At 36.8% G+C, this 13,471-nt stretch overlaps 1 protein-coding gene across 2 annotated transcripts in view; it reads left to right on the plus strand.

Moving 5' to 3' along the window:
- Positions 1 to 13,471, plus strand: part of ARMC9 (armadillo repeat containing 9) — a 59,798-nt gene that overhangs the window by 16,695 nt on the left and 29,632 nt on the right. The window contains exons 10-16 of one of the 2 annotated variants that reach the window (XM_036388647.2): positions 1,791 to 1,826; positions 6,960 to 6,994; positions 8,123 to 8,234; positions 9,162 to 9,254; positions 10,421 to 10,511; positions 11,416 to 11,539; positions 13,043 to 13,182. In XM_036388647.2, coding sequence (XP_036244540.1) covers positions 1,791 to 1,826; positions 6,960 to 6,994; positions 8,123 to 8,234; positions 9,162 to 9,254; positions 10,421 to 10,511; positions 11,416 to 11,539; positions 13,043 to 13,182 — 631 coding nt within the window. The remainder of the gene's footprint in view (positions 1 to 1,790; positions 1,827 to 6,959; positions 6,995 to 8,122; positions 8,235 to 9,161; positions 9,255 to 10,420; positions 10,512 to 11,415; positions 11,540 to 13,042; positions 13,183 to 13,471) is intronic. The other variant, XM_036388649.2, reaches the window with a different exon arrangement.

A 13,471-nucleotide genomic window follows, 5' to 3' on the forward strand; every position in this document is an offset into this window, starting at 1 on the left:
ATGGTTTTTACTGCAACTGTGTACTTGTCATCAAGCTGTAATAGTTGGTGGCAAGTATTCCATTCCATTTCTTACTTATGAAATTTCTGCACCAGCAGACCACATGAAACCTAGGATGAGGGTAACAGAAGGTTTTTATTTTGGTTTTTTTAATCACTCTCTAAACCATTCAGAGTCGATTCACCAGGCATTATTATGCAGATGTTTGCTCTTTCATTTAAAAATAAAGTGCTCATTGCAGCAAACAGCATCTACCCTAAGTGGACTTTTCTTTGGATGACATAATCAATTTTCTACATCTCTGTCCCTGGGATTATTTTATATGTTCCCATTTATGTATGGAAAAGAAGAAACAAGCCTACCTCTTCATGTAAACAAGGAGAAGTTCATATTTTCCTGCTGATACAGTATATAATGCCCTTTTCACAAGTTGCTGCAAGGTTTTTTGTTTACATGAACTCTTTAAGGGTAAGGTATTGACTGCAGTAGGGGTTTCCACAAGTTTTTCCTGTCACTGTCCTCAAATCATAGAATAGCCCAGTTTGGAAGGGACTTTGAAAGGTTGTCTGGTCCAACCTTTTGTGATTTCCTTTAATGTTAAAACTTTACTTTAATGTCATCTTTTGTCTTGATGCCTACATCCTTTCTCAGTGGCTCAGGTTGTGCATGTGTTGAAATGTCTCTCATCATGATGCAGTTTATCTCCTGGTTTCTTTTGCTCACTTATTGGTCTCTATTGATGTCATCCTTTGTCTTAAATTTAATTTTAAATTGTCTTTGCCAGGAACTCTCTGTATGTGTGCATAGCACCATGAAAGTTAAAGTAATCATTCACATCAGGGAATTCTAAGTATTGTAGTAATAAAAAGAAGAATGCCAGATTTTTAAAATTGGTTTAAGAATAAAAAGAACTTTATTTTCTGCTCAAGGTGAAGAGTGGCAAGTTTCTTGAGCCTTCTGTGTAAGGATGTATATGTCTGTTAAAGAGCAGCCTGCTAAATAGAGTGTTTATGTGCTTATTATTCTGTACAAATATGTCCTCTAAAGTACTGGCAGGTTTGCACAAAAAGGCAAGTAATTAATGTTGGTCTTATTTCATTGTGTTGAACTGTGTACTTTTATTTTTAATTAAGACTGTTCTTTTTAGATACCAAGCTGTTCTAAGTATTTTAGTCTAATTAAGGAGAACATGGCATATTTTGTACTAAACTACTCAAACCATGAATTAGCACCATTCTTTATTTTAGTTACTACATACTAGGTTTCCTTCCAGAGACTTCTTTAGTTTATCCCTGGAACCTTTTAGCATGAAGAATTGATAACATTGCTGAAACACCTTAAATTGTCTCTGTCAGTCTTTGTTGGTCAGAAACTCCAGTCAAAGGAAGTGTGGAGAATAGTGGCAGGGGCTTTCTCAGGAGCTGAGGTCTTTGATCCAGGCCATGTTCAGGGTTTCTCTCTTGGCTGCCTCACTGGAGTGAGCAGCACAGGTCATATATTCCTGTCAATTTGTCAGTGCTTTGTGTGTAGCTGTTCTGACTCTGACAGTGTGAAACAATGTGCAGACTAGGTGTGTTTGCCAGGTGTTGAGGGGAGAACTTCCAAATATATCAGAAGAGAGACACAGCAATTTCAGTTCTAAGACATACAAGTATGAGGGTTGGGAGAACACGTTTATACTTTTTAGCTTGGGCTTGGTTGTTTTTTTGTGCATTTCTCTGTGATTTATTTCTGTTAACTTACTTTTTTTAATCTTCTTTATTTTAATGTGTGTCTGTTTGCCTATAAAGGGATATTACTCTATGAGCCCTTGTGATGACGGATATGTAAGTGTCTATCTTTATTTCCTTTCACGTTGCCTGCTCAGTCTGTCACAGTCTGTATTTCTCTTTATTTCACAACATGCAGCAATTTTCCCTGCATTTTATCTTGTCATGACAATAACTGTGTGGTTTATGAAGAGCCAGAAAACGTACAGGGCTTGGCAATTCTGCATGGGGAATGGAATAGATGTTCTGGGTAACCTTATGGCTTCATAATTCACTTAACACAGCATGTCAGCATAAGAGCAGCTTTGTCCACAACTTTGACATGAAACTCAGCTTCTTACAGCATGCAGAAAGCAATTGTTTCTTCCATGGGATCATTTGTGTATAGTATACATTCTCTCTGAAGTGTGCCAAAACCAGCTGAGCCCACAACACCTTTGACAAAGCAAATAAATATTATTGCTCGAGATAATTCAGCAAGTTGATTCATGCTTTTCAGAGGGGTGTTGTATTCTACATATTTGTATTTTTTGTTCCTAAAGTCAAACTTCCTTTTGGTAGTAAAGATTACAAAATTCTCTCACACAGTTAAAATGATCCTCTTTCATTGAAAACACAAAATTATATTCTCTGTACTGCCTGTGACTTCTGTAACCCAGATGGAAGTTTGTATTCTGGCAATACTACAAGTACACCATAAGTATCTAATTTTGCCCATAGTCAGTGCATTCTTTGTGAAGAAAGGAAATGAGTCTACTTCTAAGTAACTCAGTATGTAATCAATTCATAAAAGTGATTGACACCAATTCTGAAAGATGCCAGTCAATTTAAAATAATTTTAAAAATCTAGTTTTACCTAAAGAAAGTGATATTATAATAATATCACTTTCTTTAGGTAAAACTAGATTTTGTCTTTCAAGAAAAGCTGACTAAATTTCAAACATATATATCACCTGGAATTAAAGTAAACCCTTGTGGGCATTCAACTTTCCATTCAGAACAACATTTTATTTTGAGAAATAGTCATAAAAATATTGAATGCAATGGACTATTCCTGACATACTTATTTTTATCTTGATGTAGAGAACACAACCCACATCCACCTATGCTGAAAGATCACCTGTATCAATCAACCTGTTCCCATTGGTGACATGAATGTTCATAATGGACACTTTTTGCTTGATGTTAAGCATTTTGTTCCTTCATGTAGTTCTCTGTTTTGAGATTGAGAAAGGTTGATGACAAATGAGCAATTATTAATCAAATTATTTTTACTAAAGAAAACCTTTTTCTTTTACAGATTAATATAAAGATTAGTTAAATGTAACTTTATACAGTCTAGAATGTAATAGCTTAGTGTGCAGAGTTGTTTATAAAATTTTTGCAAAGTTGTCCGACTGATTCTGAGGTATTTCTTGAATATATGGGTAGCTTTCAGCTCCCCTCACTGTTTCTGTATAGTATTTTATACTTCTTTCTGACATTTGTGTTGTCATTACATTCTCACACACTATTGCTGTGTGACTTTTTAATGTACACATCAGATGTCTTAGAGAACCTGTTTTATATGGCAAGTGGGAAATTTTCATAACAGCATATCTCGAGTATAAGTAGGAAAAAAATAATAAAAAACATTTGCAGATCTACTTATGAAATAATACTTTGCATAGCCCCAGTAGACCTGCCAGGTTACACAAGCTCAGGGTCAAACCCTCACAGGCTGTGTGGAGCAGTCTTTTTGTTATTAGTGTGTAACAAATGAACTCAACACAGATTTGTGAGTTCTGATGATTTGTAGAAATCTGCTCAAATTTTGGTTTTACTCTTCACATATTCATCACGTATCTTTGATTATTAATTCTGAATCTGCATTGAATTTGCACTGAATTCTTGCAGCACATTTTCAGAGTGGGAACTTTCAGCTTTGCCTTCAGCATATTATGAATATATACATCAAACAGCAAAGGGGATATGGTTTGAATATAGGGCTGCAGTATTTGATAAAATCAGTTGTGGTTTTGGCTTGCACATGAAGTGCATCTGCTTTCTTTTATAAATACTGATTTTTTTTCCCTTTGAACTTCTTTGGTTTATTCCATGCTGTTCATATTCATGCCTGTCTTTGTTCAAAAATAAAGGGATGCCATCTGGGGCTAATGTGCATCGTGACAGAATTATTTGATTTAATGTGGCACCTGGTTTGGCTTTGGCAAGAACCAACACAAATATAAGCCATACCCATGATCCTACCAGAATGAGCTATGCTTGGGCTGTTTTTTCTTGTGTTTCTTTTTCTTCCCTTAAGACACTGATCTTCTGCATGTCTTTCAGTTATGACAAATGATCCTCTCTCAAGATAGGTTTTGCATGAAATGTATTTTATTCAAGATGAAGTCTATGAGTGTTGGGACATAGGAATGTGTTTGCCACAGGTTCTTCACACTCTGCCTTTCATTGGCAATCTAAGATATACTGTCACTCAAAAGGTTAAAAATCAATTGTTAACCTGTTCCAGGAAAGACTGGGGGAAGGGCTAGGGAGAAAATGCTGAGGAAATAAATCTTGTAAGCTAAGAAAAATGAGTAGAAGAGGAGCTACTAAATAATTTCTATTTATGGTGACTGTGCTATAAGCATTAAATTGTTTAATAGCAAAATAATAACTTCTAGCTCCTGCACTCTGCCATTCATTGGTAGATCTCAAACCCCAGCTTGTTCGAGATTGATGCCTGTATCTGCTTTTCAGATTAAAAAAATTGAGGCCCAGAGACATGGAATGATGTGTTTGGATTCTGTCTGCAGCTGCTGGCTGAATCAGGACTAGAAGTGTATGTCCTGAGCCAATGCCTTACTCAGCATGCCACAGATACAGATTAGCTTACTTATGACTAATTGCAATCATGCAGATGAAAAGGAAGAAAGGAAACCTCTGCATGTAACATGCTTGCATTCTTTCTGCTTATCAGTGGTGCTGATCATTGTCAGATTGAGAAATGACAGTGCAGTGAAGAACAAACTAGTCCCCCAAAACTTTCTTCATTCCTGTTTAGCCTTGACAATTGAACCTTGACAATTGAACCTGATGTAATATGAACTTTATCCTTATTGCTTTCCCAGAAACACCAAAAACCTGAAAGAACTTCTTCCTGTGCAGGTTCTAGACTGATAAACTGGGTCTGATCAGCAAAGTGACCAGAAGTTTTTCCAGCTCAGTGTTCTGCCCTCAGAGCCCCAGTGCAGGGCCTGCCTCACTCTCTGGTGCCTTTTTGGTGTAGGAAGAATACAAAAGGAAACCATACCAAATGGAAACCATACCTTGCTGTGCTCCATCTGCTGGCTTAAAAAATAATTTGGGAATTAATAGGACCTTATCCCATTTGATCTGAATGTTTTTCCAGTTGAATTTTCTGTAGTTTGAAATTTTATAAAAGCTTGCAAAATCCTCCACTTGCCAAAAAGTTTTATTTGTTTAGAAGAGTGATATGTGCATCTTAACCGGTAATCCTCTGGATAGATTTTGGTTGGAGCACCTTTTTCTTTCTAAGACAGCAAAGAAGTGCATAAAAAAACCCTTTATTGAGAAGCAGAGAATCTTTATATGCATTTATATAGCCCTAGTGCCCTGCTCTGTTTCTTTACACATTGCTATTCTCTGTTTGACCTTCCATCTCTAAAGGCTCTGCAATTATTTTTGCATTCAAGTGCTATAGTCACTTTCTTCCATTTCCCCTAATGGACAAAGGAGAAAGGTGCTGACAGAGGCAACAAAAGTGATTTGTGATTTCATTGCACATGCAGCTACAAGATTTTAGGTTTTGACTGGGAAAACAGTTTTGTTTTTTATTTATTTATTATTTAAATTAACTCTTTATACATATTGAAAATGCTAAGGAAAATGGATGAGGGCAAAACAGTCTAGGGGCAGATATGATACTTAGAAAGAATTTTGTATTGTGTAAGATAAACTATGATGTGAGAAGTGCTGGTCCAGACAGTTTACCTTTGAGGTGTATGAGCTGTTTATTGTATATAAATCATTCATTGACATAATATAAAATGCTTTCCACTGTGCACATAAGCTTATTTCACATCTAATAGAGCAGTTCCTTGTATTACAAGGATACCCACGAGGTTGTTTTCAGGAATATGTCAGCTGATGTAATTCAATATTCTCTATGGTATTTCATGCTTTTTGTCTCCTAAATCCCAGTTTTAAATCTGACAATAGACATTGATTATATAGTTCCCTTTGAAAGAGGCTCAGTTAGGAGACAAGACCAGTTTTACAGGCATAAGTGGTTATGAGAGATTTTTAGCAGAGAGATCAGCACAAAGAGATGACATTGATATTCTGCAAATACAGCATGTAATTGACATCAGAATGCATGACATGAAGCATTCTTATGCCAGAATTGCTGCTTCTTTGCTTACCTACAATTAAATCTAGCAAAAAATACTCACTGAGGCAGACAACTTTCATGTGGAACTTTTGTCTGGTGTTGGTGCTCCTTGTTGCACAGTGGTGCCTGCACAGGCACTGTGTCACCCTGCATCAGAGAAGAAATATCCAGGATTTAATTATAATATCTTAGGCAGAACCACTAAGAAATAGCACACTATTTCATATTGGTTTTATCCATATCAGAATACATAATCCTGTCTTTACATATTAATAATTATATATAGGGATATATTTTGGTAGCAGTAGGCACTTGATAACATTAGTGTTGGAGCAAAGAATTACAATAAATCTATATGCAGGAATGCATGCTGGGTCTCCAATGAAATATTATTGCAATTTTAAAGATATGAAAATTTATGAAGTCAGTGAATGAGCTTAGCAAGTTCTTCATCTTCCTCAGTGGGCTCAGATAGTAGTTTCTATTCGTTTATTATTGTTATTTTTTAAAATGTTTCAAGCATAGGTAATTTTTGGACTATGTGGGTGAGGATAATATAGTCAAATCATAACAAAAGAGATTTTGACTTGTAAAACACTTTAAGGGAAAAGAAAGATAAACACTGAAGTGCTCTTTCTTCAGCTGTGTTTCTGGTTTACAGCGCAGGTTTTTATAGGAAAAGAACTGCAGAATCTTAGTGAAAGAATTCACTTTGGACCTCATTAATAACATTATATGAAATTTGGACTTACATGCTGTAATTTCATTTTTTCTTTCTTTTTGTGATTCAGGCTTCCACACTGTTAAGAGCATCTTTATCCTCTATGTAAGTATTTGTTGCTGAGCTCCATTTCTGTCTGTAGGGAAGGGTTTGTAAACTGAAGTACACACTGCCAGTTGTCCTCAAGTGGGACTCCTCCTCTGTGCTGCCTCTGACCTCAGTGAACATTGATGCAAATATTGTGTGATCTGTGTTCTTCTGCTGACCAGCTTCAGTAATGTTCTAATTTCAGCAGAATGTTGTTAATCCAGTAAATCTGCCATTCCACACATGTGAGGTTGTTGCTCTATTTTTAGTGTTTCCACATATTTCAGTCCTATTGTTGTAATTGGTTTGATTCTCAAAAGTCCAGGAAAAGGGGGAATCCCTAATATGGATTTTTGGATGCCTTAACTTTGATTTTTTTTTGTGTCTGACTTAATAAAATTCGGCTTGTAATACTGAATAGAAATGGTATATTCAAGGTGAAGTTTTATTAAATTTTTGAGACACTTTTTATCTTGTTGTTTACAAGATAATGGGCAATTATACATAGGATATAAAAGTTGTTTGTGGTAGGATGGGAAGATACTAAAACATTTTAGTGGATTATATTTAAATATTAAGATTGAAACACTGACTGGAAGCAGTTTTCTTGTGAGAAACTTCTATTGCAGTGTTAAATTTCAGAATAGCAAGATAGTATTGATGCATAGAAAGTAGTCTGTATTAAGTCTCATGTTAAGTCAGCATACTTCAGGCTGTAAAAATCCATTCAGCCCACACCAGCTCTGCTTTGGAGAAGACAGTTCTGGGTGCATAAGGCTTGGAGTTGGAGATGGAGCTGCAGCTTTTTACTGCATCTAACTGTCCTCATGCCCTTGTGGTCCAGTAGAGAAGGGGGAGAAAGGATGTTACTGTACTGTTTTGTGCCAGTAAAAATCTCAGGTCATCAGCTGTCTTGCTATCAGTTTACTGTCTGCAAGTTATGATGGTAAGCGAGCTGCATACATAAGTAAGAAATCACCCCAAATTCAACAAGTCTATTGTTCTAACACTATAATGGTAATAAAAGTATGATAATGTGGAAGTTCTTTTCCTGAAGCAGACTTCCTGTTTTGGCTCTTCTCACCTCAGTAACATCAGCTGCACTGAATGAGGACAGAGAGTTTTGATGAATGTCTTTTCCTTTAGGAAGGTGCAGGATGTGCCATTGCTGCCCTCTCTGGATTATGAGAAGCTGAAGAAAGATTTGATTACAGGGAGTGATCGTCTCAAGGCGCTCTTACTGCAGGCTCTGCGCTGGGTAAGGACAGGAGGCATCCAAACTAAGATCCATTTAGCAAACAAGATGGTTGTTCTAGTGATGAGTTCAGCATGACAGGCAAATTCCTGTTGATGAAGCTTCCAAAGGCTGTTGAGATGATGAGGGCAGCCCAGGCAGGAGGTGTCTCTTTGTAGTGTAGCAGTGTCCTTCTCCTCTGAGGAGAGACAGATTTTTCACACAAGGATTTCCCAAATTTCTGGGATATTCAGTGGAAATAATTTCTGATATGCTTCCAAATAAATTGTTGTTTTAGGCAGTTCTATTTTCCACATATCATTTTGGTTTATATTTATATAAATACTGCTGTATCCAAGACATACCTGACTCTAATCACCAGTTTTCCTTTATAATCAATATTTTACAGGAAACTACCTTTTGGTTGACTTGGGTCATGTAATGACATTTAAGAAAAATTACAGATGACAACAGGAAGTTGCATTTTCCTGCTGCAAAGGAAGCTGATGTGTTCAAAGTGACAGTCATGAAAGATGATAATAGTGGAATTCTGAGCAAGTTTCAGTGTCCATTTTCACATAAAAACAATCTGTTTGTTCTAACCAAAAGTACTTCTTGCCCAATCCTCTGTCTCAAATGATTAAGAAAAGCACCACATCTGTAACTATTAGAGGGGCTTTTTTAACTTTATGGGAAGTAATTCTGTATCCTTCCTGTATGGACAGTGATGACAGCTCCCAAGTAACAATTTTGTACTGGATCACAGAGCTGAGGTCAGGTCAGTTCATTTCATCTCTTTCCCTTAGGTCACTGATTTTGAATTACTGCTCCCCATGAAAGAGGTTCTCAGCTATAGAGTATCAGCACCTTTAAAATCTCCAGGGCTCATCAATCTATAGTTTTGTCTTTTTATGTTCTTTACTTGTTTATTTATGTTGTTATTTATTTTAGCGCTTGACAACATCATATCCTGGTGAACAGAGAGACACTATCATGCAAGCCTACATCAGTAATGACCTCCTGGACTGCCACAGCAACTGTCAGGTCAGCTGAAACTGAGTTGTCAGTTGTCCAACTTCTGTGTGATATTGCTCACTTGTGTCTATGAAGTGCTAATCATAAAATTTTATTGCTCTCTGGAAGAGGAGAAGAAAAAAAGGTAGCAGTGCCAAAATTGGGTGATACATTTAGCTCCCTGTGCTTTACTTCTGTGAGTTGAACTGAAGCCTAAGGCCCTTTAAGTCTTGCTTATCAGATGTTGTGTCTCTTTTTGAGTGATTGTGTATTGTTAAATAATACACTCAATTCATTTCACTGATCTAAGATAAGAACTAAATTAGGACTTCAGTCCCAATGCCGCTATGGAATGTGTCATTGTGCACCTGCAATGATCAACTGTGTTTCTGTGAATTTGAGGTGAATTGGCACCTTTCTTTAGAAAGGGTAATTCTGGTGTGTTGATTTTGGAAAGTTGTTTCAGTCCCTGATAACCCAGTACTGTTTCTAAGAAAAGCACAACTTTATTCATTGATTGTAGTGACTTCTGTGCATAATTGAGTTTCCCAGGGGTTTGGGGCTCTGAGCCTACTTGGTTTATTGTGGCTTTATTGTCTTTGCAACAGTCTCTTGTACCATTAGGAAACATAAAGGATTATTAAATCAACCATCAGTTTTTCTCCCTCTGAATTTCTGTAAGAAGGAAGTTATATGTAAAGCCTGCAATAAAACAGATAAGAAATAATTTCAGTGTGGTGGTGTTGGTAAGTTACTGAGCTGCTTCCCACACTCTTTGTTGTCAAAGAAAAGCATTCCTGTTCAGGTAATGTTACTGCACTTTAGTTTGTCAACAAAACTAAGTTGTTTGGTTTGTGGGGTTTTTTTTTGTTACTGACTGAATATTAATTTTAGCTACCAGCTTTAACTGAACTGTGTTGGCTCAATATAACTTCCACTCTACACCATAGAGTTTAATGGTGTTTTAACAGACTGAGATGAGAAGCTGTAATTTGCCTATTTATTCATTTTCCATCTCTCCTTCAGCCCCCTGCGAATAAAAAAAAGAAATTGTACATCATATTGACAAATCAGTATGCATTCAAAGGGTTTTGGTTTTTTCTGTGTAAGTTTAATGAAGCTTTTAAAACATTATAGAAGACTAACTTTTGTGTTTTTCTTCTTTGTGATTTATTAACATCCACTTTCTTTTTCAGAGAAGTGTCCTCCAATTATTATATTCTAAGAGTGAGGTAGTCAGACAGTATATGGCAAGGCTCATCAATGCTTTTGCTTCACTGATAGAAGGTAAATGATTCACTGCAAAAAATAAGATAACATTTTCATATAATGCTTTCTTATTGGTGCTTCACAAGTGCATGTCAGTGCATGTGATAATTTAGAGCCTTATTTCCACCCTTTTTCTAGTGATTCACTATCTTTTGTAGCATGCATTCAAAACAGCTTTTCAGTATCTGGAAAGTTTTCATTTTGACACTGTGTATTCAGTATTTCTGACTTGTTTTGATGATTTGTGATCTATGTGAGAACTTACTCAGATACTGCCTTTAATATAGTCTTCAGTTTCTCCATGAGGGTTAAAGAGAAAAATCCCCATTAATTAGGGGATTTTTTTTCCATTAATTTTTCTCCATTAATAAGGTTTCCTGTGGACAGACCTGCTACCAGGTTGTGCAATAGTAACTACTGTGGCTCCTGCATTTCCTGGTCCTCACCTGAATAAATCTTTGTGCATCACTGCTAACAATCCAGATGCACATATATCCAGCTTTGTATCTCTGCCTGTCCCAAAATAGCTTTTGGTTTGCTGCTATTTTTGGAGCTCAGTATTGCTAGGTGCTGAAATCTCATTTGAAGTCAGTAGCAGGAGGATACCTGACTTTCCCAAGCTCCTTGGACATTTCTGTTCTTTTTCTTGATTGTACAAAACTGCTAGATCAGAAAGCATATACTGAAAGTGGATTCTGTGTGGTATTGATTTGCAATTGTGGACCTCTGATACCCCAAGTGTCTGGATTGAATGCAACTGGTCTGCTACACAACTTTGTGCAGGTTTGTTTGGATCTTGGCACAAGTTTGTAGCTTGTCAAGAGGAAACTGAGGTCAATCCTGCTTACTTTTCCAAAGAGAGGGAGGTTTTCTGTCATAGCTGCTATCTCAGCATCTGTTCTTTCATCACTTTTTGCACCAGGTCGTGCCTACCTTTCTCAGAACCCAACATTGCTGCAAATGCTGGAGGACAGACTGAAAGCTGAAGACAAGGATTCCCTTACATGGGAGAATGTTCTGGGGGCTCTGCAGAAATTCAGCCTCAGGTGATGAAAGCACAGCATGTGGTGGTGACAGCAGAGGAGGAAATGCAGGCTAGTTAGGCTCTGTTCAGGGAGGAAAGAAGAGCACTTGATTTTCCTATAACAATCATCAGAACCCCTGATGGCTGATGAAAGCAGTGTCACTTATTATGAAGGAGAAATCAGTTTTGCTGACTGAATTAACCTGACTTCCTACCAGCTGTCAAGACCCAAGTAAATGTACATCTCCTGCCACAGCCTTGTGTGCTTTGTATGTGTTCCGTAACTGAAGGAAGTAAAAATCTTAATGTAGAAAGCTCTGACAATCCTACATGGAAAAAAGAGTTGTGTTACATTCCAAAGCATAAGGTTTTCATTATCCTTTCTGCAAACATTTTTCAGGGATTTCATCTTTATCCTCTTGACCCCCTTCCTGGAGCAGTCTATGCACAGACTGTCTTGTTACTTTTGCATTAGCAGTCTGACTCAAGTGCCCACCACAAAAGAAATATGCAAAAGCAGTAAAGGGCATGCTCTACTTATCAAATAAATAATGATCTGAGGAGCTCTGTTTTCACAGCAGTCAGGAGGAATACTGAAAATTTGGAAGTTTATTGTCTAAAAAGTAACAATCTTATAGAAGGTTAATTCCAGATACTTGACATAAGGGAAACTTTTTTAATATGTGATCGCATGCTCCCTTGTTTTGCTTAGTCCATGCCCCAGACATGCTGCAATATCCAGCGCTAAGAAACATATGAGCTTTCAGGACCAAAGCCAGGGAAGCACCTACTTTGATCTTTGCAATTTAGGTATAATGCCTCTTGGAAATAATGTTATGAAAAATTCTGTTCTTCAGTAAGACTTTTCTACCAGTACATACTTCTTCTTTTTTTGTATTGTAAGGTGCAGAATTGTTATTGTAGATCATGGTTGGCCACCTGGCATTTTATTCACCATAGTCTTTGAGGGCAACTACAAGTTGAGTTAAAAGAGCATGAGATTTAAGAATCTCTAGAGAAAAGTGCAAATAGATTCAAGCAAAAAACCTCATTTGTCAAATTGGCAGTACAAAAGTGCTACAGTGCTATGGCTACCTCTGACAGAAGAAGTAATTAATTTATTTTATGGATCTGTTGTTTGTAGCTGCCTTTTAAAACCAATTAAAAAAGACAATTGAAAATGCCATTTTAGCTGGAGTATGAAGCCCTAGAAAACAATGAAGAAATTTACCTCAGCAGTTCACAGGTTTAAAAAGAACAAAATAAAACAAAAGACAAAACCTCCCGATCTATCCAACAATGTTTTAGTCCTCTTAACCATATGGGAATCTCCATCTTCAATTTCTTCAGGCTTTGTTAATTACTTAGTTTAGTGATTCTGCCGAAACAGGTAGTTTAGGGATTTTTTTTGGGCAGGCTATTTTATTTTTAATATGCTTATACTGGCCATAAATGTATATGAAAGCTATTTATGTTAGGATCTGACATTTGTGATTTGCAATCTGTTTTTGTTTTTTAATCCTAGGCGCACACTGCAGTCAGCAATGATCCAGGATGGGCTCATTTTCTGGCTGGTTGATGTTCTAATAGACCCAGATTGCCTGTCTGATTACAACCTGGAGTATTGTGCTGCCTTGCTCATGAATCTTTGTCTGAGGAGTGCAGGTGTCTTACATTTTGAATTACAACCTTATTCCATGAAATAGATAGAGAAGATTGTGAATCTTTTTCTCTTGTTTTACCAGGATTCTTTCAAGTGGCTACAATCAGCAGCAGGAACCACAACCAGAGATATCTGAATGTTATAACCAATGCTTTTGAGCAAATCTCCTTTCCCAAGAATTCCAGTTAGGGGAATTCTAAAGAATTAAGCAATGGCACCCTTTAAGATTTGATTAGGTTTTATATTAGTATGTGAAGGCTGCCATTGCTACATTCAGGCCCACTTTTCAAA

Source organism: Molothrus ater, chromosome 10 (assembly GCF_012460135.2).
Source record: "Molothrus ater isolate BHLD 08-10-18 breed brown headed cowbird chromosome 10, BPBGC_Mater_1.1, whole genome shotgun sequence".
Taxonomy (NCBI): domain Eukaryota; kingdom Metazoa; phylum Chordata; class Aves; order Passeriformes; family Icteridae; genus Molothrus; species Molothrus ater.